This window comes from Rhinoraja longicauda, chromosome 29 (genome assembly GCF_053455715.1).
Source record: "Rhinoraja longicauda isolate Sanriku21f chromosome 29, sRhiLon1.1, whole genome shotgun sequence".
Classification (NCBI taxonomy): Eukaryota; Metazoa; Chordata; class Chondrichthyes; order Rajiformes; family Arhynchobatidae; genus Rhinoraja; species Rhinoraja longicauda.
In genome coordinates this window covers 30,110,799-30,136,060 of record NC_135981.1, presented here as the reverse complement: position 1 = coordinate 30,136,060, position 25,262 = coordinate 30,110,799, and the positions used below count along the sequence as shown (strand labels likewise).

At 43.8% G+C, this 25,262-nt stretch overlaps 1 protein-coding gene across 2 annotated transcripts in view; it reads right to left on the bottom strand.

The window, feature by feature from the left end:
- Positions 1-2,095: 2,095 nt before the first annotated feature.
- tmem98 (transmembrane protein 98) overlaps positions 2,096-25,262 on the bottom strand; it is a 68,007-nt gene continuing 44,840 nt past the window's right edge. For both annotated transcript variants that reach the window (XM_078424744.1, XM_078424743.1), the window contains 3 exons: positions 20,187-20,302; positions 17,048-17,107; positions 2,096-6,853 (listed from right to left, as the gene is read on the bottom strand). In XM_078424744.1, the coding sequence (XP_078280870.1) occupies positions 6,646-6,853; positions 17,048-17,107; positions 20,187-20,302 (384 nt within the window). In that variant the 3' untranslated portion in view covers positions 2,096-6,645. The remainder of the gene's footprint in view (positions 6,854-17,047; positions 17,108-20,186; positions 20,303-25,262) is intronic.

Here is a 25,262-nt window from a genome sequence, read left to right as displayed (position 1 = left end):
GAGGAAGATGCAATAAGGCTGCAGGGTGACTTGGACAGGTTGTGTGAGTGGGCGGATACATGGCAGATGCAGTTTAATGTAGATAAGTGTGAGGTTATTCACTTTGGAAGTAAGAATAGAAAGGCAGATTATTATCTGAATGGTGTCAAGTTAGGAGGAGGGGGAGTTCAACGAGATCTGGGTGTCCTAGTGCATCAGTCAATGAAAGGAAGCATGCAGGTTCAGCAGGCAGTGAAGAAAGCCAATGGAATGTTGGCCTTCGTAACGAGAGGAGTTGAGTATAGGAGCAAAGAGGTCCTTCTACAGTTGTACCGGGCCCTGGTGAGACCGCACCTGGAGTACTGTGTGCAGTTTTGGTCTCCAAATTTGAGGAAGGATATTCTTGCTATGGAGGGCGTGCAGCGTAGGTTCACTAGGTTAATTCCCGGAATGGCGGGACTGTCGTATGTTGAAAGGCTGGAACGATTGGGCTTGTATACACTGGAATTTAGAAGGATGAGGGGGGATCTTATTGAAACATATAAGATAATTAGGGGATTGTACACATTAGAGGCAGATAACATGTTCCCAATGTTGGGGGAGTCCAGAACAAGGGGCCACAGTTTGAGAATAAGGGGTAGGCCATTTAGAACGGAGATGAGGAAGAACTTTTTCAGTCAGAGGGTGGTGAAGGTGTGGAATTCTCTGCCTCAGAAGGCAGTGGAGGCCAGTTCGTTGGATGCTTTCAAGAGAGAGCTGGATAGAGCTCTTAAGGATAGCGGAGTGAGGGGGTATGGGGAGAAGGCAGGAACGGGGTACTGATTGAGAGTGATCAGCCATGATCGCATTGAATGGCGGTGCTGGCTCGAAGGGCTGAATGGCCTACTCCTGCACCTATTGTCTATTGTCTATTGTCTATTGTCTACCCTACCTGCTCTTCCATCTATCTCCGTATGTTGCTGGCAAGGCCAGGATCCTGCTGCTTTTGAGAAGGCAGTGATGAGCAATATTCTTGAATGGCAGCAGTCCTTCTGGTGAAAGTGCTTTTGGCAATTTCCAGGATCTAGACCCAGCAACAATGAAGGAACAATGTATTTCCGATTCTGAACTTTATGCGGTTCGAGGGAACTTTTAGTTAGAGTTGCTCCTATGCCCATGAAATCCCTTGTCCTTGATGGTGATGTACACTATTTTCCTTTTCTCGATCAAACAAAAAACCACAAAAACTGAGGTTGCATTGCCCAGCCTGAAAATGTTTCTCATGGGACTTTTCCACAAACCAAATCCTTGGACATTAGCTGCAGTATGAACTATCATCTGCAGAGCAAACAGGAGTGGAATTATCTACTGCTATGATTATATCTACAAGTGAGTTAGCATTAATAGCTACATTACTGTAGCTTTTATGGTGGAATTCATGGCAAACAAGAAAATTGCAGGGAATTGTAGCCTCTGGTTAAAAGTTCTGTAGGCAATGCATCCTGAAGAATAAGAACAGAAAGTGTCATGAAAAGCTTCCATCATCTGATTCTTGGTGGTATAACAGGAGGAAGAACACGTGTCTGATGGCTTCACGTTCTACCCACAGCACACATGTTGTGTTTCTGGACAACAGTCTAACTGCCCAAACATCTTAAAACACAGTTAATTTCACATTTAAAACTATTTTACGAAGAACTACAGCCTTCAAATCTACCTCCAGATATTGTGATCATTCAAATCCATTGGTGGACCTGGGAGTTGTCAATGATGAATGGATTTTGCTTCTTTCGAAGATTCCTCTTCTGTCTAGCTGGAAAGCTGTTTTGTTGCGAACAGCAATTTTGCTGCTGATAGCAGCCTCAGTCAGCAAGCATCTACTTCACATCAGCCAAAAGAAGATTGAGGAAGTGAATACATAATCTAGGTCTTGGTAGCTGATGGCTGGGGCACTTTCCATGGAGTAGGGGAAATGCAGGATGTTAAAGGGCTCCAGAGTTAGAGGGATGTACAGTTGGGAAGGTAATGTGACGGAAGATACAATGATAGGGACGTGTGAAGCACTTTAACAGAACTGAGACTAGGCAGTAAAACTTTTGGGTACGTGGCACAAAATTGTCACTCTAAAATGGTGCTATGTGAGTTTAATGCAGCACTAATTAACACTGTTACCACATAACATAGGTTTTCAACAGTTAAATATGCCAGGTTAAACAATGCAGTTTTATGCAGGACCTCACGCATTCATTCTTTCATATTTGCATTATGTGGCCATCACCATTCTGGAGCCAACCTGTCATTTAACATTAGCCAATCACTGCCAATGTCACATGTCCTCAGAGTCTACGAGGAATCGAGAGAACATGAAAGGTCAGGAATGTAAAGCAAGTGTGAACAAAACTGAGGAGAACACAATAGTTTGGGAAATGCGGAGTAAGCAAAGCTGGCAAGGAGTGTAAAAATGTGTGTTGTTTTGTTAGCCTTCCTTGATTTGAACTTCATTCATTTAGTTTAGAGATACAGCGTGGAAAAGGCCATTCAGCCCACCGAGTCCATGCCGGCCAATGATCCCCACACACTTACACTAACCACGCTAGGGCCAATTTACAATTTCAGCCAGCTAATTAGTCTGCAAACCAGTACGTCTTTGGAGTGTGTGTGGAAATTGGAGCTTCCGGAGAAACCTCATGCAGATCACAGAGAGAACTCCGTTCAGACAGCATCCGTGGTCAGGATCGAACCCACGTCTCTCGCACTGCGAGGCAGCAACTCTACCCCTGCACCACCATGCAAATTAAGAACTCATTTATTAGATTCCTGTGCTGATCTCATCCATCACCTGAACTCCCACTGTTTTACTTTCAAATTATGATTTTGTATTGAATGGAATTGAATGATTATAATTATGTATAAATGACTGAATCAAGCTCTTCACCATTGCAAATCATAGTCTGCTGAATGTTCTCCAGGTCTTTGTGCCATCACTGCTAGTCTGAGAGATGAGCTAACCCATAAAGCACACTGAAATGTCATTCTGCACCGTTTAAATCCAAGCACACCTGTTTTAATTCACTGTCTAACTTCATAATAAAAAATATCTATTTTCCATGATTCCAAAACTGTGCATGTAAACCACTTCCAGTACCTGTGGTCTTGAGCTAAAAGATGGTGGTTTATTTAAAGGGCATCAGTGGCACGGAAAGGTAGACAGAATGTTTAAGGGAAGGTGCTGGGATGTTGAAGGTCACTAGACCAAAGACCTGGGTACAACAATGTAAGCTCACTGTAATACGGTACAGACAAGAGTGATGCTGCGGTGGGCCTGCCAGCTTTTTGATGAGATGTTACTCTGAGACTCTCTTTATTGGATATAAACATCCTGTGGCATATTTGCAAAACAACAAAAGGAGAGTGTTCCCCTCACCTCCACAAATGTACCTGGTCACTCTCACAGTGCTGTGTTGGGAGCTTGCTTGTGCTATTTAGTTGCTGCAGTGACAGCACTTTATCGTACTTCATTGGGTGTGAAACACTGGGGGATCTCCTGGGTTACAGAAGGTACCACGTAAATGGAACCATTTTTGTTACCTAGTTTGCAAACTTAAAAAAAGGTCAACTAACTAAAGGAGGAATAACCAATGACTTGGAGTTGGGTCTGTAACCAAAGTTAAAATATTCGGGAAAAAAGAGGCTCTATTTAAAGAAAATGGAAACAGGAGCAATTTCCAAGATAAATGGGGTTATTCCCCCAGAAACAAAATACATAAAGAGGAGGATAGTTAGTATTATTTAACTGCATAAATATAACTCCAGTCATTGAAAGCAATAAGGGTGCATACGCACACTTGCATGCTCAGTCGTATCAACCAACCATTCTCATCCTGTTGAAGGCTATACAATTTTCACTGCATGCAGAAATTAGATAATTTATTGTCACACGTGGGGGAACCGCCGTGAAGGAGGGGGTGGGGGGGTCAAAGGAGGGCCAGGTGTGGGATATTTTGTAACTTTGTCGGCGTCCTTTGGGTGCCGACTCTTTGCATGCCTTGGGTATGCAAAACTAAGAATCTCACTGTGATTTGTCACATGTGACAATAAAGCATCATTCATTCATTCATTCATTCATTCATTCATTCATTCATTCATTCATTCATTCATTCATTCATTCATTCTAAACCCTGGCACTCCATATTAATAGCAATTATCCAACAGTGCCATAGGAGCACCTCCACAAGAACAGCTGCAGTTGCTGATGAAGGCATCGTGCGACCACTGCTGAGATAGACAATAAATTCCTTACCTGCCAGCAGAGTCTACATAATAAATAAAAAGCTTTAAAAGCAGTATCACACATTAGAATATAAAAAATGATCAGATGCGCAGATTTATTTTAAGAACCATCGCAGGTGCCTGTCACCAGGACTTTGAAGTTTAATCTTTAGTTTAGTTTAGACATACAGCATGGAAGCAGACCCTTCAGACCACTAAGTCCATGCTGACTATCGATCACTAGTGCTAGTGTGCGGGGTGATTGCTGGTCGGCACGGACATGGTGGGGCGAAGGGCCTGTTTCCACAGTGTATCTCTAGAATCTAAAGTCACCTGTTCACACAAGGCAAATATCACTGCATCTTTCTCAGATGAGAACACAGCCACTATGCAATGCAAGGTAACGCAGTGACTGTGAATGAAGAGTTGCTTGCCAGGGATGTAGAATGAAGGACAGATCAGAGCAGCCCACTCAGTTTGAGATCCTTTGCACAATTTACTCTCCGAACATAAATGGTTAGAAATTGCACCTCATAATATTGCTCACATATCAGCAATCTCTGATCTATCCTGCTAATCTGTTTAAAGTAAAGTGATCATTAGCTTTGCTAAAAATAGCAAGAATGTAAGATATATGAACAGGAGTCAGCCAAACCAGTCCCCAAACTTGCCCCTCAATTCAATATTACCCCAGCTATTCTCATTTTTGGCCATTAAAATCCAGGACCCACTATGCCAACCATAAATATGCTTAACAGTTCAACATTCACAGTTAATGGGGTAGAGAGAATTCCAAAGATCACAACCTTTTAACAGAATAAATAATTTCCTATTTCTGTCAAGTGCCAAGTTATGTTCTGCACTCCCCCAGCATATGAGGAACTATCCTGGCAAGCTTTCTAAGAATATTATGTTTTAATGAGATCATAGACAGGACAGCACAATGTCTGTGACAAAAAAGATGCCAAGATCGAACCTTATCTGCCTGCACATAATCCATATCCCTCCATTCACTGCATATCCATGAATCTATCCCTTGATGTTACTATTGTATCTGCCTCCAACACCAAGTTCCGGGCACTCTGGATTTAAAAACTTGCTCCTCACATCTCCTTGAAACTTTGCTCCTCCCACCTAAAACCAACCCCTCTACTATTTGATATTCCTATCCTGAGAAAAAGGCTCTGGCTGTCTACCCTATCTCTGCCTCTCATCATTTTATATACTTCTTTCAGGTCTCCCCTCAATCTCTGGCGTTCCAGGGAAACAATCCATACTCTGTCCAATCACTCCATGTAGCTAATACTCCGTAATCCACACAACATTCTAGTAAAGTGTTGAGCGGTCACGACCAAAAATGTCAACTATCCTTGTTCTCCAGGGATGCTGCCTGACCCTCTGAGTTACTCCAATACGTTGTGTCCAACATTCTAGTAAACCACCTCTACACCTTCTTGAAAGCTTCCATATCCTTCCTGTAATGGAACACACAATACCCCCAAATAACTCCAGATTACCATTCCCACTTCTGAACCCCAGAAAATATTGGCTCCATTTTCCACAAACTTGCTTTGGAGGTCAATTCTCATCCGAGGAATTAATCCAGCAAATCTTTGTTGCACCAGTTCAAAATATGTTATTTTTCCCAAGGACATTGCTCCCACTGCCACCTTCCCAACACTTTGTGCTCTCGTGGCAAGTCTTCCCTGCTTCTGTCTTCCATCATCCATCCAATAAAGGCAATTGGATTGCATTATTTTATTTGCTTATACTCCCTAATGGCATTTTGTAGTCCAATCTCAACGGAAATTGCCTGTAATGCACATTTTGCACCTCTCATAATTGTTTGTGAGAATTTCCAATGCCATTACAATCTCTTTACAGGTTTTGCATCAACATTGGGATATCAGATGAAGGAAGTAAATCTATATTCATGATCATGTGTAGATTCAAATAGTTAGCAACTAAACCTATCAACCATTCTCAGTCACTGCATATTAAAATAAAGGAAGTCCACTCTCCCATTGTACTATTTCCTTAACAACTCAGGCATGGCAATCTAAGAAAAATATATTTGAAGAAACATCTGCAGGAAGCAAAGAGTTGAAAATAAGTGAGGTTTTAAAAGCAGTAAAGCGTGGGATTGCTTGAAATGTTATGAAACAATTATCAAAAATACTCTTAAAGGTTTATCGTGAATATGAAAAACCAACCAGACTCAAGACTGTGATTGATTTTACTGTCTGACCTTCAGTCCAAAAATCATTTGAACAGTAGTGTTCAATTAACATTGAACACGCACTCCACAGATTGATTAAACCGTGCTGTGGTGGTTATGAAATAGTTGTAGATGAAACGGAGCCGTTTGAGCTGGAAGAGTCCAGGCTCTCTCCTACTGATTGTTGGCCAGGCCCAAGGCTATATTGCAGACTGTTCCTGGCAGTAATTATCACAACCCAGGAGGTTTCTGTCGGGCTCACTTGCCAGAGCAGCCTCCCTCAGCACCAACATGTGCTCCTCAGCTGAGGAGATGGACTGATCAATCCAGTCAAGGCTTCCAGTCATGTGACAGGCATTCCTGGTGACCAACACAAGATGGCTGACGGAGAGCAGGAGGGCAGTGGTTCTGCAGAAGAAAGTAAAGCAGCATTGTCACACCGTGATATATGAGTGAAAAGATCACAATCATGTTACACTCTTCATTTGGGCTTCTGCTCAAATATTCAATTCAAATCAGATGACCGGGTTAGCCAAGTGCAAGTCAGCTTCTGTGGACTTTCTAATGTGGACCTTCAAAGTGTAGTTGAGCACCAAGATGGACCTTTAAGGAGAATTAATGTGTTGATGTGATTCCTACATTTTAATAGCTGTTGATTTTAGATCAGGGATAAATGCAGAAATGTTCCCATTAAATGAGATGGATTGTCCAAGAGGAAGTGTTTTTAAATTATCCAACTATTTGTTTGTCTCTTCCCCTCTCTTGACAAGTCATTTTCTTGCCTATCTTGATCCCTACAAGCATCTTGCCTGTTAGCCACTTGTCAGGCATGTTGGTGACATGTTATGGGGGGGCATAATTTAATTTTTATTTTAGTTTAGAGATACAGCATGGAAACAGGACCTTCGGACCACCGAGTCCATGGCGACCAACGCACATTAACACACTAACGACAATTTACAATTGAACCAAGCCAATTAACCTGCAAATCTGAATGTATTTGGAGTGTCATATCATCATATCATATCATATATATACAGCCGGAAACAGGCCTTTTCGGCCCTCCAAGTCCGTGCCGCCCAGCGATCCCCGTACATTAACACCATCCTACACCCACTAGGGACAATTTTTACATTTACCCAGCCAATTAACCTACATACCTGTACGTCTTTGGAGTGTGGGAGGAAACCGAAGATCTCGGAGAAAACCCACGCAGGGAGGAACTTGGAACACCCGGAGAAAACCCCCACAGGTCACGGGGAGAACGTACAAACCCGTAGTCAGGATCGAACCAGGGTCTCTGGCGCTATGAGGCAACAACTCTACTGCTGTGCCACCGTGCTGCCCACCGTGCTCGGCTCGGCCCTGGGACTTTCCATCGCCCGGTGGGGGCTCAGGACCTTCATCGGCCTGCTCGGCTTGGCCCTGGGACTTTCCATCGCCCGGTGGGGGCTTCAAAAAGTTGGGAGCCTCGATCACCTCGTGACACCACGGGAGAAGAACGAGGAGGAGATAAGACTTTTCTTTGCCTTCCATCACAGTGAGGGTGTGCCTAGAGCAATCACTGTGATGGCTGTTTGTGTAAAAATTGTATCTGTGTGTCCTGTGCTTTGTGTTGTATACTGCCGGACCCTGACGTGAGAGGACGCTGGCGTTGTTTATTCGCCGGTTCTCCGTTAGGATAGTTTGTCTGTTTGTTTTTATGTTATGATTGTTTTTGTAAAGCGCTTTGAGCTTCTGGTAAGGCGCTATATAAAATAAATGCTTATTATTATTATTATTATTATTTCTGACCATTGCTGCCTATAACCACTGGGCCTCTTTTCATATCTTTTTAAAAAAATATATATATATATTTATTTTTTTCCGGTCAATACAATACAACAGATTGACCATACAGTTGTGAAAGTTAAATAGTGCAAAAAACATTGTATCAAAAAATAAAACAATATAATCACACATGATATTTTCTGACCGAAAAAAATAAAGGTGTAGGCAGAAGCCAAAGCTTATTATGCCTACCCTTAATACTTAACAAAATATAATTAAAAACACAACATCATAGGTCAGAAGCAGATAAACAAAACATAGAAAGAAACACAAATATAGTCAAGAACCATCATTTCTGTCATATCAGTCATTTCTCAATGCTGATCACATATTTTGTATCTTTCAAATATAATATTTTTGAACATTTTCTTGAATGTACACATATTACTACACTCTTTCAATTCATTGTTGCAACTATTCCATAAATTGACCCCTTTAACAGTCACACATCTATTTTTCACATTTGTTCTTACCCTCATTTTTTCAAATATATAATTACCCCTGAGTGGATACCTGCTCTCCCTCACTGAAAACAAACCTTGGATACAGTCAGGAAAGTGTTCTTTCTATTGCTCTAAACATCATTTGTAGAATTTTAAAGTCTACTAGGTCCATAAATTTTAGGGCATATGATTTCATAAATAATGGGTTGGTTGGGTCATTATAACCAGCCTTATTGACAATTCCTATAGCTCTTTTTTGCAATATAAAGATTGTATTAGTGCTTGTTTTGTAGGTGTTTCCCCATACTTCTACACAGTATGTAATATATGGAATAATGAGTGAGCAATATAACATAAATAGTGAATTTTGATTCAAGATGGCCTTAGTTTTGTGCAGTATTGCAATGGATTTAGACAGTTTTGATTTGATATGTTTTATGTGGGGTTTCCAACAGAGTTTATGATCTATTATCACTCCCAATAATTTATTTTCATACACTCTTTCAATTTCTACATCATTAATCATAAGTGTTACCTCTGAATATAATTTTCGATTTCCAAACACAATAAATTTTGTTTTACTTAGATTTAATGAAAATTTATTAGTATCAAACCACTTCTTTAGGGTTTCCAATTCCCCTTCAACTGTGTCCAAAAGTTGCTCCATGTTTTTCCCAGAACAAAATTAATTTGTGTCATCCACAAATATAACTAAATGTAACAATTTTGACACCATACAAATATAATTTATATAGAGTATAAAGAGCCTTGCGGAACCTCACAGGTAACCTTCATAAGTTCTGAATCAAAATTATTTACTTGAACATACTGATATCTGTTTTCAAGGTAGCTTCTTAACCAGGAGTATGTTAGTCCTCTAATACCATATCTTTCTAGCTTATTCATCAGTAAACCATGATCTATAGTATCAAAGGCTTTTTTGAGATCTATAAATACTCCCACAGTATATTCTTTATTATCAATTGCAGTTGAAATATTCTCTACTAGTTCCATTAGCGCTAGTGAGGTAGACCTTTTAGCTCGAAATCCATACTGATGATCACTTAGTATATTATATTTATCAATAAAGATTTCAAGTCTTTGTACAAATAATCTTCTAATATTTTTGAGAATTGAGGAAGCAGAGATATCGGCCTGTAATTTGAAAATAAATGTCTGTCTCCATTCTTGTAGACAGGAAATGACTTTCGCTATTTTCATTTTGTTGGGAAATGTGCCTGTGAGGAGGATTGATTACATTTATGTGTTAACGGTTTTACTATACATTAAATAATATTTTTGACCAGTGTCATATCAATGGAATTGTAATCAGTAGACTTTTTGTTACTGTATTTTTTAACAATATCAATGACTTCATTTTTGTGTACTCCACTGAGGAACATGGAGTGTGCATTTCTATCAGAGCTCTCATGTTCTAGACCTTCCTTGCTACTCGGTTTAGTAATCTCATTTGCTAAGGTAGGCCCAACTTTTACAAAGTAGTCATTAAATTCATCAGCAATTTATGTTATTATGATTTTTAACAAAGTAGCTAGGGTAATCTGCTTTCCCAATACCTGTTTTAATTATGTTGTTAATCACTTTCCATGTTCCCTGAATATTACTTCTATTTTTTTCCACCAATTTGCTATAGACAATGGACAATAGACAATTGGTGCAGGAGTAGGCCATTCAGCCCTTCGAGCCAGCACCGCCATTCAACGTGATCATGGCTGATCATTCTCAATCAGTACCCCGTTCCTGCCTTCTCCCCATACCACCTGACTCCGCTATCCTTAAGAGCTCTATCTAGCTCCCTCTTGAATGCATTCAGAGAATTGGCCTCCCCTGCCCTCCCCCACCACTGATGTCAGACTAACTGGTCTATCATTTCCCATTTTCTCTCTCCCTCCTTTCTTGAAAAGTGGGATAACATTAGCTACCCTCCAATCCACAGGAACTGACCCGGAATCTATAGAACATTGGAAAATAATCATTAATGCGTCCACAATTTCTAGAGCCACCTCCTTAAGCACCCTGGGATGCAGACCATCAGGCCCTGGGGATTTATGAGCCTTGAGTCCCATCAGTCTACCGAAAACTTTTTCCTGCCTAATGTGGATTTCCTCCAGTTCCTCTGTCACCCTAGGATCTCTGGCCACTAGAACATCTGGGAGATTGTTTGTATCCTCCTTAGTGACCACAGCAGCCTGTTCACAAACCCCAGCAGCCTGTTCACAAACCCCAGCAGCCTGTTCACAAACCCCAGCAGCACGTTCATAAAACCCAGCAGCACGTTCACAAACCCCAGCAGCACGTTCACAAACCCCAGCAGCACGTTCACAAACCCCAGCAGCCCGTTCACAAACCCCAGCAGCCCGTTCACAAACCCCAGCAGCCCGTTCACAAACCCCAGCAGCCCGTTCCAGGTACCCACCATCTTAGTTTAGTTCAGTTTAGTGATACAGAGGAAACAGGCCCTTCAGCCCACCGAGTCCGCGCTGACCAGCGATCACCGCACATTCGCACTATCCTACATGCACTACGGACAATTTTACACTTCTACTGAGTCAAATAACCTGCAAATCTATACGTCTTTGGAGCATGTCTTTCTGCGTAAAAAAACTTGGCCCACACATAATCTTTAAACTGTGCCCCTCTCACCTTACAGTTGTGCCTTCTAGTATTTAGTGTTTCCGTCCTGGGAAAAGGCTCTGACTGTCTACCCTGTCTATTCCGCTCATATTATATACGTCACCTGTCTATACCGCTCATATTATATACGTCACCCTGTCTAGACCGCTCATATTATATACTTCACCCTGTCTAGACCGCTCATATTATATACTTCACCCTGTCTAGACCGCTCATATTATATACTTCACCCTGTCTAGACCGCTCATATTATATACTTCACCTATCTATACTGCTCATATTATATACTTCACCCTGTCTAGACCGCTCATGTTATATACTTCACCTGTCTAGACCGCTCATATTATATAGTTCACCCTGTCTATACCGCTCATATTATATACTTCTATCAGGTCCACCCTCAATGCTCACCGTTCCAGAGAAAACAGACTCCTCTGCATGTGTTTTCAGCGAGACTGCTTAGCTAATAGTCCCATTGTATTTTTGATCCCGTTATTCAATGTGCATGTGTTCTCTCTGTCAACAGACAGACGTACCACCAGTTATTGGCATAGTGCCCATCAGCCTGTTGGGATTTATTACAAGCACCTCTCATTCAGTATCTGATCTCTCTTACAGCTGATGATAATGGGATGTTGTAAATGGTCTTTGAATAATATTCCACCTCATCCTGTACTCTGTATGGGAATGGACAAAATGCTGGAGTAGCTCAGCGGGACAGGCAGCATTTCTGGAGAGAAGGAATGGGTGATAGCATCTCTGGGGAGAAGGAATGGGTAAACGTCACCCATTCCTTCTCTCCAGAGATGTTGCCTGTCCCATTGAGTTACTCCAGCATTTTGTGTCTATCTTCAATTTAACCAGCATCTGCAGTTCTTTCCTACACACTCTGTACAGGAATAATGGAGTAAATCTGTTTAATCATTAGGTAGAGGGCCACCGAGAACAAAGAGGGACCCAAAGAGGGACCGAGTGTCGAGGTGCCGAGAACAAAGAGGGGTCCGACGGGGTGGGGTCTCCGAGAAGGAAGAAGGACCAACGCGACTCTAATGAATACTTTTGTAACTTTGTTGGCGCCAGATACATGACGACCCTTTGTGTACTCTGTGTATTGTGTACTGTGATGTCTTGAGAGGTCGGGAGCTTTTCTCTTGAAGGTTCGGAGGTGTGGGTGCCGGAAATGAAGACAGAAAAGTTCTTGTTTTCAAACTTAAATTCCATATATTTAGTCTTTTCCAAAAACAGGTAAACTTAATTGTTTGCAGACAGGTACACAAAACCAAAACAGGTAGTTAAATCAAAACTGTAGCTTGCTGCCTTCTTACAAACTATAACTCAAACACTGCTTCTCTCCCTGTCTGCTCCAGTCGTTGTCTCTCCCTGTCTGCTCCAGTCGTTGTCTCTCTCCCTGTCTGCTCCAGTCGTTGTCTCTCCCTGTCTGCTCCAGTCGTTGTCTCTCCCTGTCTGCTCCAGTCGTTGTCTCTCCCTGTCTGCTCCAGTCGTTGTCTCTCTCCCTGTCTGCTCCAGTCGTTGTCTCTCTCCCTGTCTGCTCCAGTCGTTGTCTCTCTCCCTGTCTGCTCCAGTCGTTGTCTCTCTCCCTGTCTGCTCCAGTCATTGTCTCTCTCCCTGTCTGCTCCAGTCGTTGTCTCTCTCCCTGTCTGCTCCAGTCGTTGTCTCTCCCTGTCTGCTCCAGTCGTTGTCTCTCTCCCTGTCTGCTCCAGTCGTTGTCTCTCTCCCTGTCTGCTCCAGTCGTTGTCTCTCTCCCTGTCTGCTCCAGTCGTTGTCTCTCTCTCTGTCTGCTCCAGTCGTTGTCTCTCCCTGTCTGTCTGCTCCAGTCGTTGTCTCTCTCCCTGTCTGCTCCAGTCGTTGTCTCTCTCTCTGTCTGCTCCAGTCGTTGTCTCTCCCTGTCTGTCTGCTCCAGTCGTTGTCTCTCTCCCTGTCTGCTCCAGTCGTTGTCTCTCTCCCTGTCTGCTCCAGTCGTTGTCTCTCTCCCTGTCTGCTCCAGTCGTTGTCTCTCCCTGTCTGCTCCAGTCGTTGTCTCTCTTCCTGTCTGCTTCTCTTCCTGTCTGCTCCAGTCGTTGTCTCTCTCCCTGTCTGCTCCAGTCGTTGTCTCTCCCTGTCTGCTCCAGTCGTTGTCTCTCTCTGTCTGCTCCAGTCGTTGTCTCTCCCTGTCTGCTCCAGTCGTTGTCTCTCCCTGTCTGTCTGCTCCAGTCGTTGTCTCTCTCCCTGTCTGCTCCAGTCGTTGTCTCTCTCCCTGTCTGCTCCAGTCGTTGTCTCTCTCCCTGTCTGCTCCAGTCGTTGTCTCTCCCTCTCTGCTCCAGTCGTTGTCTCTCCCTCTCTGCTCCAGTCGTTGTCTCTCCCTCTCTGCTCCAGTCGTTGTCTCTCTCCCTCTCTGCTCCAGTCGTTGTCTCTCCCTCTCTGCTCCAGTCGTTGTCTCTCTCTGTCTGCTCCAGTCGTTGTCTCTCCCTGTCTGCTCCAGTCGTTGTCTCTCTCTGTCTGCTCCAGTCGTTGTCTCTCTCCCTGTCTGCTCCAGTCGTTGTCTCTCCCTGTCTGCTCCAGTCGTTGTCTCTCCCTCTCTGCTCCAGTCGTTGTCTCTCTCCCTCTCTGCTCCAGTCGTTGTCTCTCCCTGTCTGCTCCAGTCGTTGTCTCTCCCTGTCTGCTCCAGTCGTTGTCTCTCCCTGTCTGCTCCAGTCGTTGTCTCTCTCCCTGTCTGTCTGCTCCAGTCGTTGTCTCTCTCCCTGTCTGCTCCAGTCGTTGTCTCTCTCCCTGTCTGCTCCAGTCGTTGTCTCTCTCCCTGTCTGCTCCAGTCGTTGTCTCTCCCTGTCTGCTCCAGTCGTTGTCTCTCTCCCTGTCTGCTCCAGTCGTTGTCTCTCTCCCTGTCTGCTCCAGTCGTTGTCTCTCTCCCTGTCTGCTCCAGTCGTTGTCTCTCTCCCTGTCTGCTCCAGTCGTTGTCTCTCCCTGTCTGCTCCAGTCGTTGTCTCTCTCCCTGTCTGCTCCAGTCGTTGTCTCTCTCCCTGTCTGCTCCAGTCGTTGTCTCTCTCCCTGTCTGTCTGCTCCAGTCGTTGTCTCTCTTTTTAAATACACTGCTTCCCTTCCCTTTTAGCTCTCTCACTGAGGCAATCAGCTCCACTGGTTCAGCTGGGCAGCAATCAGTGTCAGCAGCAATCAGTGTCAGCAGCAATCAGTGTCAGCAGCAATCAGTATCAGCAGCAATCAATGTCAGCAGCAATCAGTATCAGCAGGGCAGGCAGCCCTGCTGACTATGGGTTTTGTAGTCTTTTGCTGGCAGCCATCATGGTTTGTAGTCCTTGTTGCATCCACCGGGAGGAAATGTATCTCCCCTCTATGACTCTACCTCTCATGATATCACAGTACATTCCACTGTACCTGGGAACATGTGACAATAAAGTATCATTGAATCATTGAACATCTTGATATAAGGAAGATCTTTCTGCTTTGAATGGAAAAGCTTCAAGGCTTGTTCCCTGATTTTGGTCTACACCTGAATGATCTGTACCATAGACTGCGCTATGATAATAAGCATAGATTTGGGATGCTGTTAAGTAAATCATATCTACCAATGACCAGATGCAGCCTAGCACATCTGCATCGCACCCAAATGTGTGTTACACAGGGGCAATGATAACAACAGGAGCTTCACACAGCACATTAAGTACTGACTATCAAAACTTGCCGACACTGCATTAATCTGGCACATCTGGCCAAAGACATACAGGTTTGTAGGTTAATTGGCTTGATAATTGTAAATTGTCCCTAGTGTTAGTATGTGGGGATCGCTGGTCGGCGCAGACTTGGTGGGCTGAAGGGCCTGTTTCCACGATGTATCTCTAAACGAAACTAAACTAAATCTGGTACTCCACAATGCACATGTAGCTCTGAACTGCAACTTGTGGACAGCACAAGTCACATTAAAGGCACTTGCCATTTGTGATAGAAACTAACCACATGTTAGCACTGGTGGTGCTGCCACAAATGGTGCTCACTGAGACAGTTTTACAGCCTGGTTTCTTTCTCACAATTTTCTTCCTGAATTTTGCACTAAAGCAGCTTTTGAATAAATATCGCAGTCTTTGAGCAAAACAGCTATCTTCAATCCACACTGATCTCTGCCATGCTCACCGAGCCCCAGTCTCAGTTACCTCCTTGTCACGACTGTCATTGAAACTCCTTCTGCTCCTCTGCTCACTTGTGCATCCTCAAATGTAATCACGCAATGGATGGAAGCCTGGAATTTCAGCAGCCTTGAAACCCGGAATTCCCAGGTTAAAGCCTTTCTCTCAATGCAATCCCTGTGATTAAGTTTTTGTCACACAACCCGCCAGCTCCATCTTTAATTTATTGCCAAACTAAAGTTGACATCACCCTCTGAAGTGTCTTGGAATGTTTCACCGAGCTAAAAGAATGATAAAAGCACAAGTCATTGGCACACCACTTGGGTTAAGTTTCTCCCAGTGTGTGTGTGCCATGTGTGCATCTACACCAGTAACATACATCTCCCATTTATAGGTTGTACCACATCAGAATATGGGTCCAAACTCAAAACGACACCCATCCATTTTCTCCAGAGATCCTGCCTGACCCATTGAGTTACTCCAGCACTTTGTCGGCGACAACTGAAGACAATTCATGTCATTTTGGCCTCCGGTTTTGACCTGTCGCCGGTTGACCTAGGTAGTCGCCAATGGAATTCAATGAAGTCAGCACCGGCGACAACCTACAACACCTGGCGACAACTTGGTGACAACCTACGACAGCGCCCACGTCAGGAGACGCCAAGTTACGATCATTGGCGTCAAACCAACAGTCGCCGAAAATGTTTAAAATGCTACGACTCTTTGGAGACGACTGACGACCGTGCAGACGATACCCCGGCGACCGTGTGGCGATAGCCTAGTCGCCTAAAAAATCACCTAAGTGGGACAGGGGTTTAACTCAGTGGGTCAGGCAGCATCTCTGGAGAAAAAGAATACGTGACGTCTTGGGTCAAAACCCTTCTTCAGATTGCTCTTCTTTCTGTCAGCATCATTCTGTCTCTCTTGAGGTTGTCTCTAACTTCTCAATCAACATAAGCAGCATTAAATAGTCTCACTCTTGCAGTTGGCTGTCACACACATTCACGGAAACTGTTCTGTGAGATATCCCAGCGATTAAAAAAATGCGTGCAAGAAATGTGTGAGTGGCAAGTGAATCTCCCCTGCCAGTGAAACCAGATGAAGTTTTCTGCCCACATACTTTAGTTTTGCTAATTCATCATACTGCAGATTATTTTTCTTTTTTTTCCCAAAAAATGTATTCAATTATTTTAAAACAATATTTACAATACGATAAAACAAAACAGAACCCAACCACCAGAATACAATACAAACAAATACACCAAAATAAACTATTATTCAACTGTATTACAATCCCCATCCAGGATGCATCCAATCCCTCGCAGTACCCAGCGGTTCCGGAAATTCCCCAGAGTGCCCGTGGACAGCGCCTAGTTCCTCTCCAACACCACCGGGGCGCGGACGTAACCCCAGCAAAGGGGTAGGCAGCTGGCTTGGACAGAGCCAAACATACTGCAGATTGGGAAGTATTCACAGGCACTTGATTGTATAAAACACTATGGTAACTACTCAATCATTTTAGGAGTAGAAGAGTAACAGACCTGGCATCCAGGAGCTTGGGATCCAGCGGTGGATACATCGATCTCACAACATCATCCACCCTAAATGTGGACAACAAAGGAAACAGATGAAGGTAGATAAATCTCCGGGCCTGATCAGATATATCTGTGCGAAGCTAGAGAAGGAATTGCAGGCGCACTGGCTGAGATTTAAGAATCACTAGATCAAGTTGGGCCCAAACCTCTCCTGTATTGGTGCAGCATCTTTTCCTCCCCCACTCCCTCCTCCCCCCTCCCCCTCCCCTCCCCTCCATCCCCCTCATCCTCCCTCCTCCTCCCTCCCTCCCTCCCTCCCCCCCATCCCTCCCTACCTCCCTTCCTCCCTCCCCACTCCCTCCCTAGGAGATAGATTTAAACTTTAAAATGTGAATAACTTAAAAAATATAACACTGATTTCAATGAAACTTCTTCCATTAGCATCAAAGGGATGACGGTGAGTAAGGTGGGCCTAAAATTGTCGCACTATCGTGTACCGTTTTGGCAGTAGTTCAGGAACAAACAAACAAACAAACAAACAAGAGTTTTAGTATATAGATTATTAGGCATGGGTGAGGTGCTGGAAGTAAGAGAGTGGCTAGTGTTGTGCCTCTATTTAATGGAGGGCTCCAAGATAAGCCTGGCAAACTCTGCCAAGTGGGAGGAATTCTTACCATGCAGATAGCAGTGAGTATATCTATTTAGACATTTAGACATTTAAATTTAATGTTGGAATTGAAAAATCACTTTGATTATTTACAGCATGCAGAATCACTTAACTTCACAGTCTTGATCTTTCCAGCCTTGTGACACTAGTCGATGCTCTTCATCATTCTAACCACTCATCTTGGGCAGCTTTTAGGTATATTTATACAATGTCTTTTCAATCAATTTTATATTTTCCTATGGTGGACTTTACAATTTTCTAAAGATCAACTTAGGTGTAAATTAAAACATTATCTAAATCTGAAACAAATATGGCCAATCCAAACAGCCAAACCTAAGGATATCTAACTTAATCTAATTGCAACGGGTCCAGCTGTCCTGCTGGGCTCAGGTTTGTAGCCAGGGTCTACAACATTGTGCCTTTCCTAGTGAGTTGGTCATGGCTGCAAGTATCCCATAACTGGTCTGTGAACAAGACTATTGAGATTAGGCCACTTAACTCATGTACAGCTCCATCTGCAGCCTGATTACATTTGGTAAATAGCAAGTACGTTTCAAAATGGGAATGGGAAACTACTTATAAACACTGGCAATTTCCTTTGCATGAAATTTCTTCCTTAAGTTAAAGTTTCATAAACATTGTCAGATTGCCCAGAAAAATAGAAGCCCTTCCCTTAATTTAGTTAGTTCCTTTCAATATTTAATGGAGATATCTTAAGGGTAGATATATTATGGTCAAGGAGGTGCTGACCATCCTAAGGTTTATGAAGGTAGGTAAATCTCCCAGGCCTGATCAGATATACCTGAGGACACTGTGGGAAGCTAGAGAAGAAATTGCAGGTGCCCAGGCTGAGATATATGTATTATCATTAGATACGGGTGAGGTGCCTGAAGACTGGAGGGTGGCTAATGTTGTGCTGCTATTTAAGAAGGGCTGCAAGGAAAAGCCTGGGAACTATAGATCATGAGCTGAACATCAGTGTAGCCAAGTTATTGGAGAGGATTTTGAGGGATAAGATATATGCATTGGACAGATTGGACAGATTAGGCATGGTTGTGCACGTGGGAGATCATGTCTTACGAATATTATTGAGTTTTTTGAAGAAGTAACCAAAAATATTGATGAGGACAAAGCCATAGACATTGTTTATATAGACTACAGCAAGGATTGTAATGGTTCCACATGGTAGGCTGCTCTGGAAGGTTAGATTGCATGGGATCTAGGGAGAGCTAGACTGAATGGAAAACTGGCTTCATAGAAGGAAACAGAGGGTGATAGTGACAGGTTGTTTATCGGACTGAAAGCCTGTGACTAGTGGGGTGCCTCAGGTATCAGTGCTGAGCACATTACTGTTTGTGGTTTATATCAGTGATTTGGATTGGAATGTAGAAGGCATGTAAGTTTGTAGATGACACTAAAATAGGTGGTTTTATGGATAGCGAAGATGGTTATCAAAAATTGTATCAGGATCTTGATCAGTTGGGCAAGTGGGCTGAGGTATAGTAAATGGAGTTTAATGCAGATAAGTGTGAGGTGTTGCATTTTGGCAAGTCAAACCAGGGCAGGACCTTCACAGTGAATGGCAGGGCTCTGCCGAGTGCAGGTACATAGTTTCTTGAAAGTGAAGTGACAGGTAGATAGGGTGGTAAAGTAGGCTTTTGGTACATTGGCTTTCATCAGCCAGCGTATTGAGTATAGAACTCAGGATGTTTTGTTACAGTTTTACGAGGGATTGGTGAGCCGCATTTGGAGAATTATGTTCGGTTTTAAGATGGATGTTGTGAAACTGCAGAGAAGATTAATGAGGATGTTGCCAGGACCTGAGGGCATGAGCTATAGGGAAAGATTGGGCAAGTTAGGATATTATTCCTTGGGGCACAGGAGAATGAGGGATGATCTTAAAGAAGTGTAAAAGATCATGAGGGAAATAGATGGGGTGAATACACACAGTCTTTAACACTGTAAGTGAATCAAGAACCAGAGGACATAGGGTTAAGGCGAGAGGGATAAGATGAGAAACCTGAGGGGCAACCTTTCCACACAGAGGGTACAGTTGTTGAAGAACGTACTATAGCGACATTTAAGAGACTGAAGATAGATACCAAAAGCTTGAGTAACAGCGAATCAGACAGCATCTATGGAGAAAAGGAAGAGGTGATGTTTTGGATTGAGACTCTTCTTCAGACTGAGTGTCAGGGGAAAGGGAAACGAGAGATATAAATGGTGATATAAAGACATTTGGACAGGTACATTATTGGGAAAGGTTTAGACTGATATGGGCCAAATGCAGGTAGATGGAACGAGTGTAGATGGAACATCATGGTCGGTGTGGGCAGGTTGGGGTGAAGGATCTGTTTTCCATGCTTGATGCTCTTTAACAGCCAGGGTTTCTAAGCCATCACTGCTGGAACGTTTGCTCTGCAGATGTGTTCTACTCATTAATGTCTGTGCATTCAGGTACAGTTGTCCGATTCTCACCTTGGGCTAATCCTCTTCGCTACCACGATAATGTCACTCAGCCTGGCTGGAGATTTGATCTTCGCACCCGATCCCATCGTCATGGCAACGAGTTTCTCAGTTAGAGTATGACATATCTGTAAAATGAAACATAAATCCATCAAGATCATCAGCGGGCTTTCTTGAACCACTACAACAACTAAAACACAAAGTTAGCCTCAGCTGTGTTTGTGCATTTCAAACTAAGTGTTATAAGAAAATAACTGCAGATGCTGGTACAAATCGAAGGTATTTATTCACAAAATGCTGGAGTAACTCAGCGGGTCACGCAGCATCTCTGGAGAGAAGGAATGGGTGATGTTTCAGGTCGAGAGCCTTCTTCAGACTGATGTCAGGGGGGGCGGGACAAAGAAAGGGTATAGGTGGAGACAGGAAGACAGTGGGAGAACTGGGAAGGGGGAGGGGAAGAGAGGGACAGAGGAGCTATCTAAAGTTAGAGAAGTCAATGTTCATACCGCTGGGCTGTAAGCTGCCCAAGTAAAATATGAGGTGCTGTTCCTCCAATTTACAGTGGACCTCACTATGACACAGGAGGAGGCCCATGACAGAAAGGTCAGACTGGGAATGGGAGGGGGAATTGAAATGCTCAGCCACCGGGAGATCAGGTTGATTAAGGCGGACTGACATCTGGAACAGCGGATACAATAGGTGAGGTTGGAGGAGGTGCAGGTGAATCTCTGCCTCACCTGGAAAGACTGTTTGGGTCCTTGGATGGAGTTGAGGGGGGAGGTAAAGGGACAGGTGTTGCATCTCCTGCGGTTGCAGGGGAAAGTGCCCGGGGAGGGGGTAGTTTGGGTAGGAAGGGACGAGTGGACCAGGGAGTTACGGAAGGAACGGTCTCTGCGGAAACCAGAAAGAGGAGGGGATGGGAAGATGTGGCCAATAGTAGGATCGCGTTGGAGGTGACGGAAATGTTGGAGGATAATTTTTTGGATACGTTGGCTGATGGGGTGGAAGGTGAGGACAAGGGGGATTCTGTCCTTGTTACGAATGGGGGGAGAGGGAGCAGGAGCGGAGCTGCGGGATATAGGAGGCCCTAGTGAGAGCCTCATCTGTAATGGAAACGGGGCTAGTACTACACGGGTGGGTTTAAACTAAATAGTGGGGGGAGGGGTTGACAAATTGGGAGTATAAGAATGGAGTTAAAGGGGAAGGAGGACAGGAAAAGTTACGAAATAATGGGACGGAAAGTTCACGAAGGGATAAGAGAGTAAGGTCAGGTGAAATAGGAAATAGGTGTGAGAGGGGAGGTGAATACTGAATTAAAAGTGTTATATATGAATGCGCGAAGTATAAGAAATAAAGTGGATGAGCTTGGGGCTCAGTTGGAGATTGGCAAGTATGATGTTGTGGGAATTACAGAGATGTGGCTGCAAGAGGACCAGGGCTGGGAACTGAATATTCAGGGGTATACGTCCTATCGAAAAGACTGACAGGTGGGCAGAGGGGGTGGGGCAGCTCTTTTGGTAAGGAATGAAATTCAGTCCTATAAGAGGGGCGACATAGAATCAGAAGAGTCATTGTGGATAGAACTGAGAAATTATAAGGGCAAAAAGACCCTAATGGGAGCTATCTGCAGGCCCCCAAACAAACAGTAGCCTGGATGTAGGGTGTAACTTGCAGCAAAAGTTAAAACTGGAATTTAGAAGGATGAGGGGGGATCTTATTGAAACATATAAGATAATTAGGGGATTGGACACATTAGAGGCAGGAAACATGTTCCCAATGTTGGGGGAGTCCAGAACAAGGGGCCACAGTTTAAGAATAAGGGGTAGGCTATTTAGAACGGAGATGAGGAAGAACTTTTTCAGTCAGAGAGTGGTGAAGGTGTGGAATTCTCTGCCTCAGAAGGCAGTGGAGGCCAGTTCGTTGGATGCTTTCAAGAGAGAGCTGGATAGAGCTCTTAAGGATAGCGGTGAAGAAGAAGGCAGCAGAACCTCCCTGCTCCTAAACTCAAATCCTCTTGCTATGAATGCCAACATACCATTCGCTTTCTTCACTGCCTGCTGCAGCTGCATGCTTGCTTTCAATGACTGGTGCACCATGACACCCAGGTCACGTTGCATCTCCCCTTCTCCCAACCGGTCACCATTCATACTCTGCTTTCCTGTTCTTGCCGCCAAAGTGGATAACCTCACATTTATCCACATTATATTGCATCTGCCATGCATTTGCCCACTCGCCTAATCTATCCAAGTCACTCTGCAGCCTCCTAGCATCCTCCTCGCAGCTAACACTGCCACCCAGCTTCGTGTCATCCGCAAACTTAGAGATGTTGCATTCAATTCCCTCGTCCAAATCATTAATATACACTGTAAATAACTGGGGTCCCAGCACTGAACTTTGCGGTACCCACTAGTCACTGCCTGCCATTCCGAAAAGGACCCGTTTATTCCTACTCTTTGCTTCCTGTCCACCAACCAATTTTCTATCCACCTCAACACTGAACCCTCAATACCGTGTGCTTTAAGTTTGTACACCAATCTCCTATGTGGGACCTTGTCGAAGGCCTTCTGAAAGTCCAGATATAACACATCGACTGGTTCTCCCTTATCCACTCTCCTCGAAAAATTCTATAAGATTCGTCAGACATGATTTGCCTTTTGTAAATCCATGCTGACTTTGTCCGATGATTTCACCACTTTCCAAATGTGATGCTATCACATCTTTAATAACTGACTCTAGCATTTTCCCCACTACCGATGTTAGGCTAACTGGTCTATAATTCCCCGTTTTCTCTCTCCCTCCCTTTTTGAAAAGTGGGGTTACATTAGCTACCCTCCAGTCCTCAGGAACTACTCCAGAATCTAAAGAGTTTTGAAAAATTATCACTAATGCATCCACTATTTCTGAGGCTACTTCCTTAAGCACTCTGGGATGCAGCCTATCTGGTCCTAGGGATTTATCTGCCTTTAATCCATTTAATTTACCTAATACCACTTCCCGACTAACCTGGATTTCCCTCAGTTCCTCCATCTCATTAGACCCCCGGTCCCCCGTTATTTCCGGCAGACGGTTTATGTCTTCCTTAGTGAAGACAGAACCAAAGTATTTGTTCAATTGGTCTGCCATCTCCTTGTTCCCTATGATCAATTCACCTGTTTCCGACTGCAAGGGACCTACATTTGTCTTAACTAATCTTTTTCTCTTGACATATCTATAAAAGCTTTTGCAGTCACTTTTTATGTTCCTTGCCAGTTTTCCTCATAATCTATTTTCCCTTTCCTAATTAAGTCCTTTGTCCTCCTCTGCTGGACTCTGAATTTCTCCCAGTCCTCTGGTATGATACTTTTTCTGGCTAATCTGTATGCTTCATCTTTTGTTTTAATACTATCCTTGATTTCCCTTGTTAGCCATGGATGCACTACCTTTCCTGGTTTGTTCTTTTGCCAAACTGGGATGAACACTCGTTGTAGTTCATCCATGCGACCTTTAAATGCCTTCCATTGCATGTCCACCGTCAACCCTTTCAGCATCAATCGCCAGTCTATCTTGGACAATTAACGCCTCATACCCTCAAAGTTACCTTTCTAAGGTAACCCGGACAGGTTGAGTGAGTGAGTGGGCAGATGCGTGGCTGATGCAGTATAATATAGAAAAATGTGAGGTTATCCACTTTGGCGGCAGAAACAAGGAGGCAGATTATTATCTCAATGGAGTTAGGTTAGGTAAGGGGGAGGTTCAGCGAGACCTGGGTGTCCTTGTACACCAGTCACTGAAGGTTGGCGTGCAGGTACAGCAGGCAGTGAAGAAAGCTAATGGCATGTTGCCCTTCATAACGAGTGGATTTCAGTATAGGAGTAAAGAGGTTCTTCTGCAGTTGTATAGGGCCCTGGTAAGACCACATCTGGAGTATTGTGTACAGTTTTGGTCTCCTAATTTGAGGAAGGACATCTTTGTAATTGAGGAAGTGCAGCGTAGGTTCACAAGATTGATCCCTGGGGTGGCGGGACTGTCATATTAGGAAAGATTGAAAAGACCAGGCTTGTATTCACTGGAGTTTAGAAGGATGAGAGGGGATTTTATAGAGACATATAAAATTATAAAAGGATTGGACAAGCTCGATGCAGGAAAAATGTTCCCAATATTGGGGGAGTCCAGAACCAGGGGCCACAGTCTTAGAATAAAGGGGAGGCCATTTAAAACTGAGGTGAGAAGCAACTTTTTCACTCAGAGTGTTGTGAATTTGTGGAATTCTCTGCCACAGAGGGCAGTGGAGGCCAAATCACTGGATGAATTTAAGATAGAGCTCTGGGGGCTAGTGGAATCAAGGGATATGGGGAGAGGTTGGGCACAGGTTACTGATTGTGGATGATCAGCCATGATTACAATGAATGGCGGTGCTGGCTCGAAGGGCCGAATGGCCTCCTCCTGCACCTATTTTCTATGTTTCTATAGATACTGGATCAGTTCCTGTGGATAGGAGAGTAACTAATGTTATCCCACATTTTAAGAAAGGATGGAGAGAGAAGGCAGGGAATTATTGACCAGTTAGCCTGACATCAGTGGTGGGGAAGATGTTGGAGTCAATTATTAAAGATGTAATAGCAGTGCATTTGGATAGCAGTAACAGGATCGGTCCAAGTCAGCATGGATTTACGAAGGGGAAATCATGCTTAACAGTGGATGTACTGTATCTGGACTTTCAGAAAGCCTTTGATAAGGTCCCACACAGGAGATTAGTTGGCACATTAGAGCACATTACTGGGGGTAAGGTACTGACATGGATAGAGAACTGATTGGCAGACAGGAAACAAAGAGTAGGGATTAACGGGTCCCTTTCAGAATGGCAGGCAGTGACTAGTGGGGTGCCGTAAGGATCGGTGCTGGGACCACAGCTATTTACAATATATATTAATGATTTAGATGAAGGAATTAAAAGTAACATTAGCAAATTTGCAGATGACACAAAGCTGGGTGGCAGTGTGAACTGTGAAGAGGATGCTATGAAGCTGCAGGGTGACTTGGATAGGTTGGGTGAGTGGGCAGATGCATGGCAGATGCAGTAGAATAATGTTGATAAAGGTGAGGTTATCC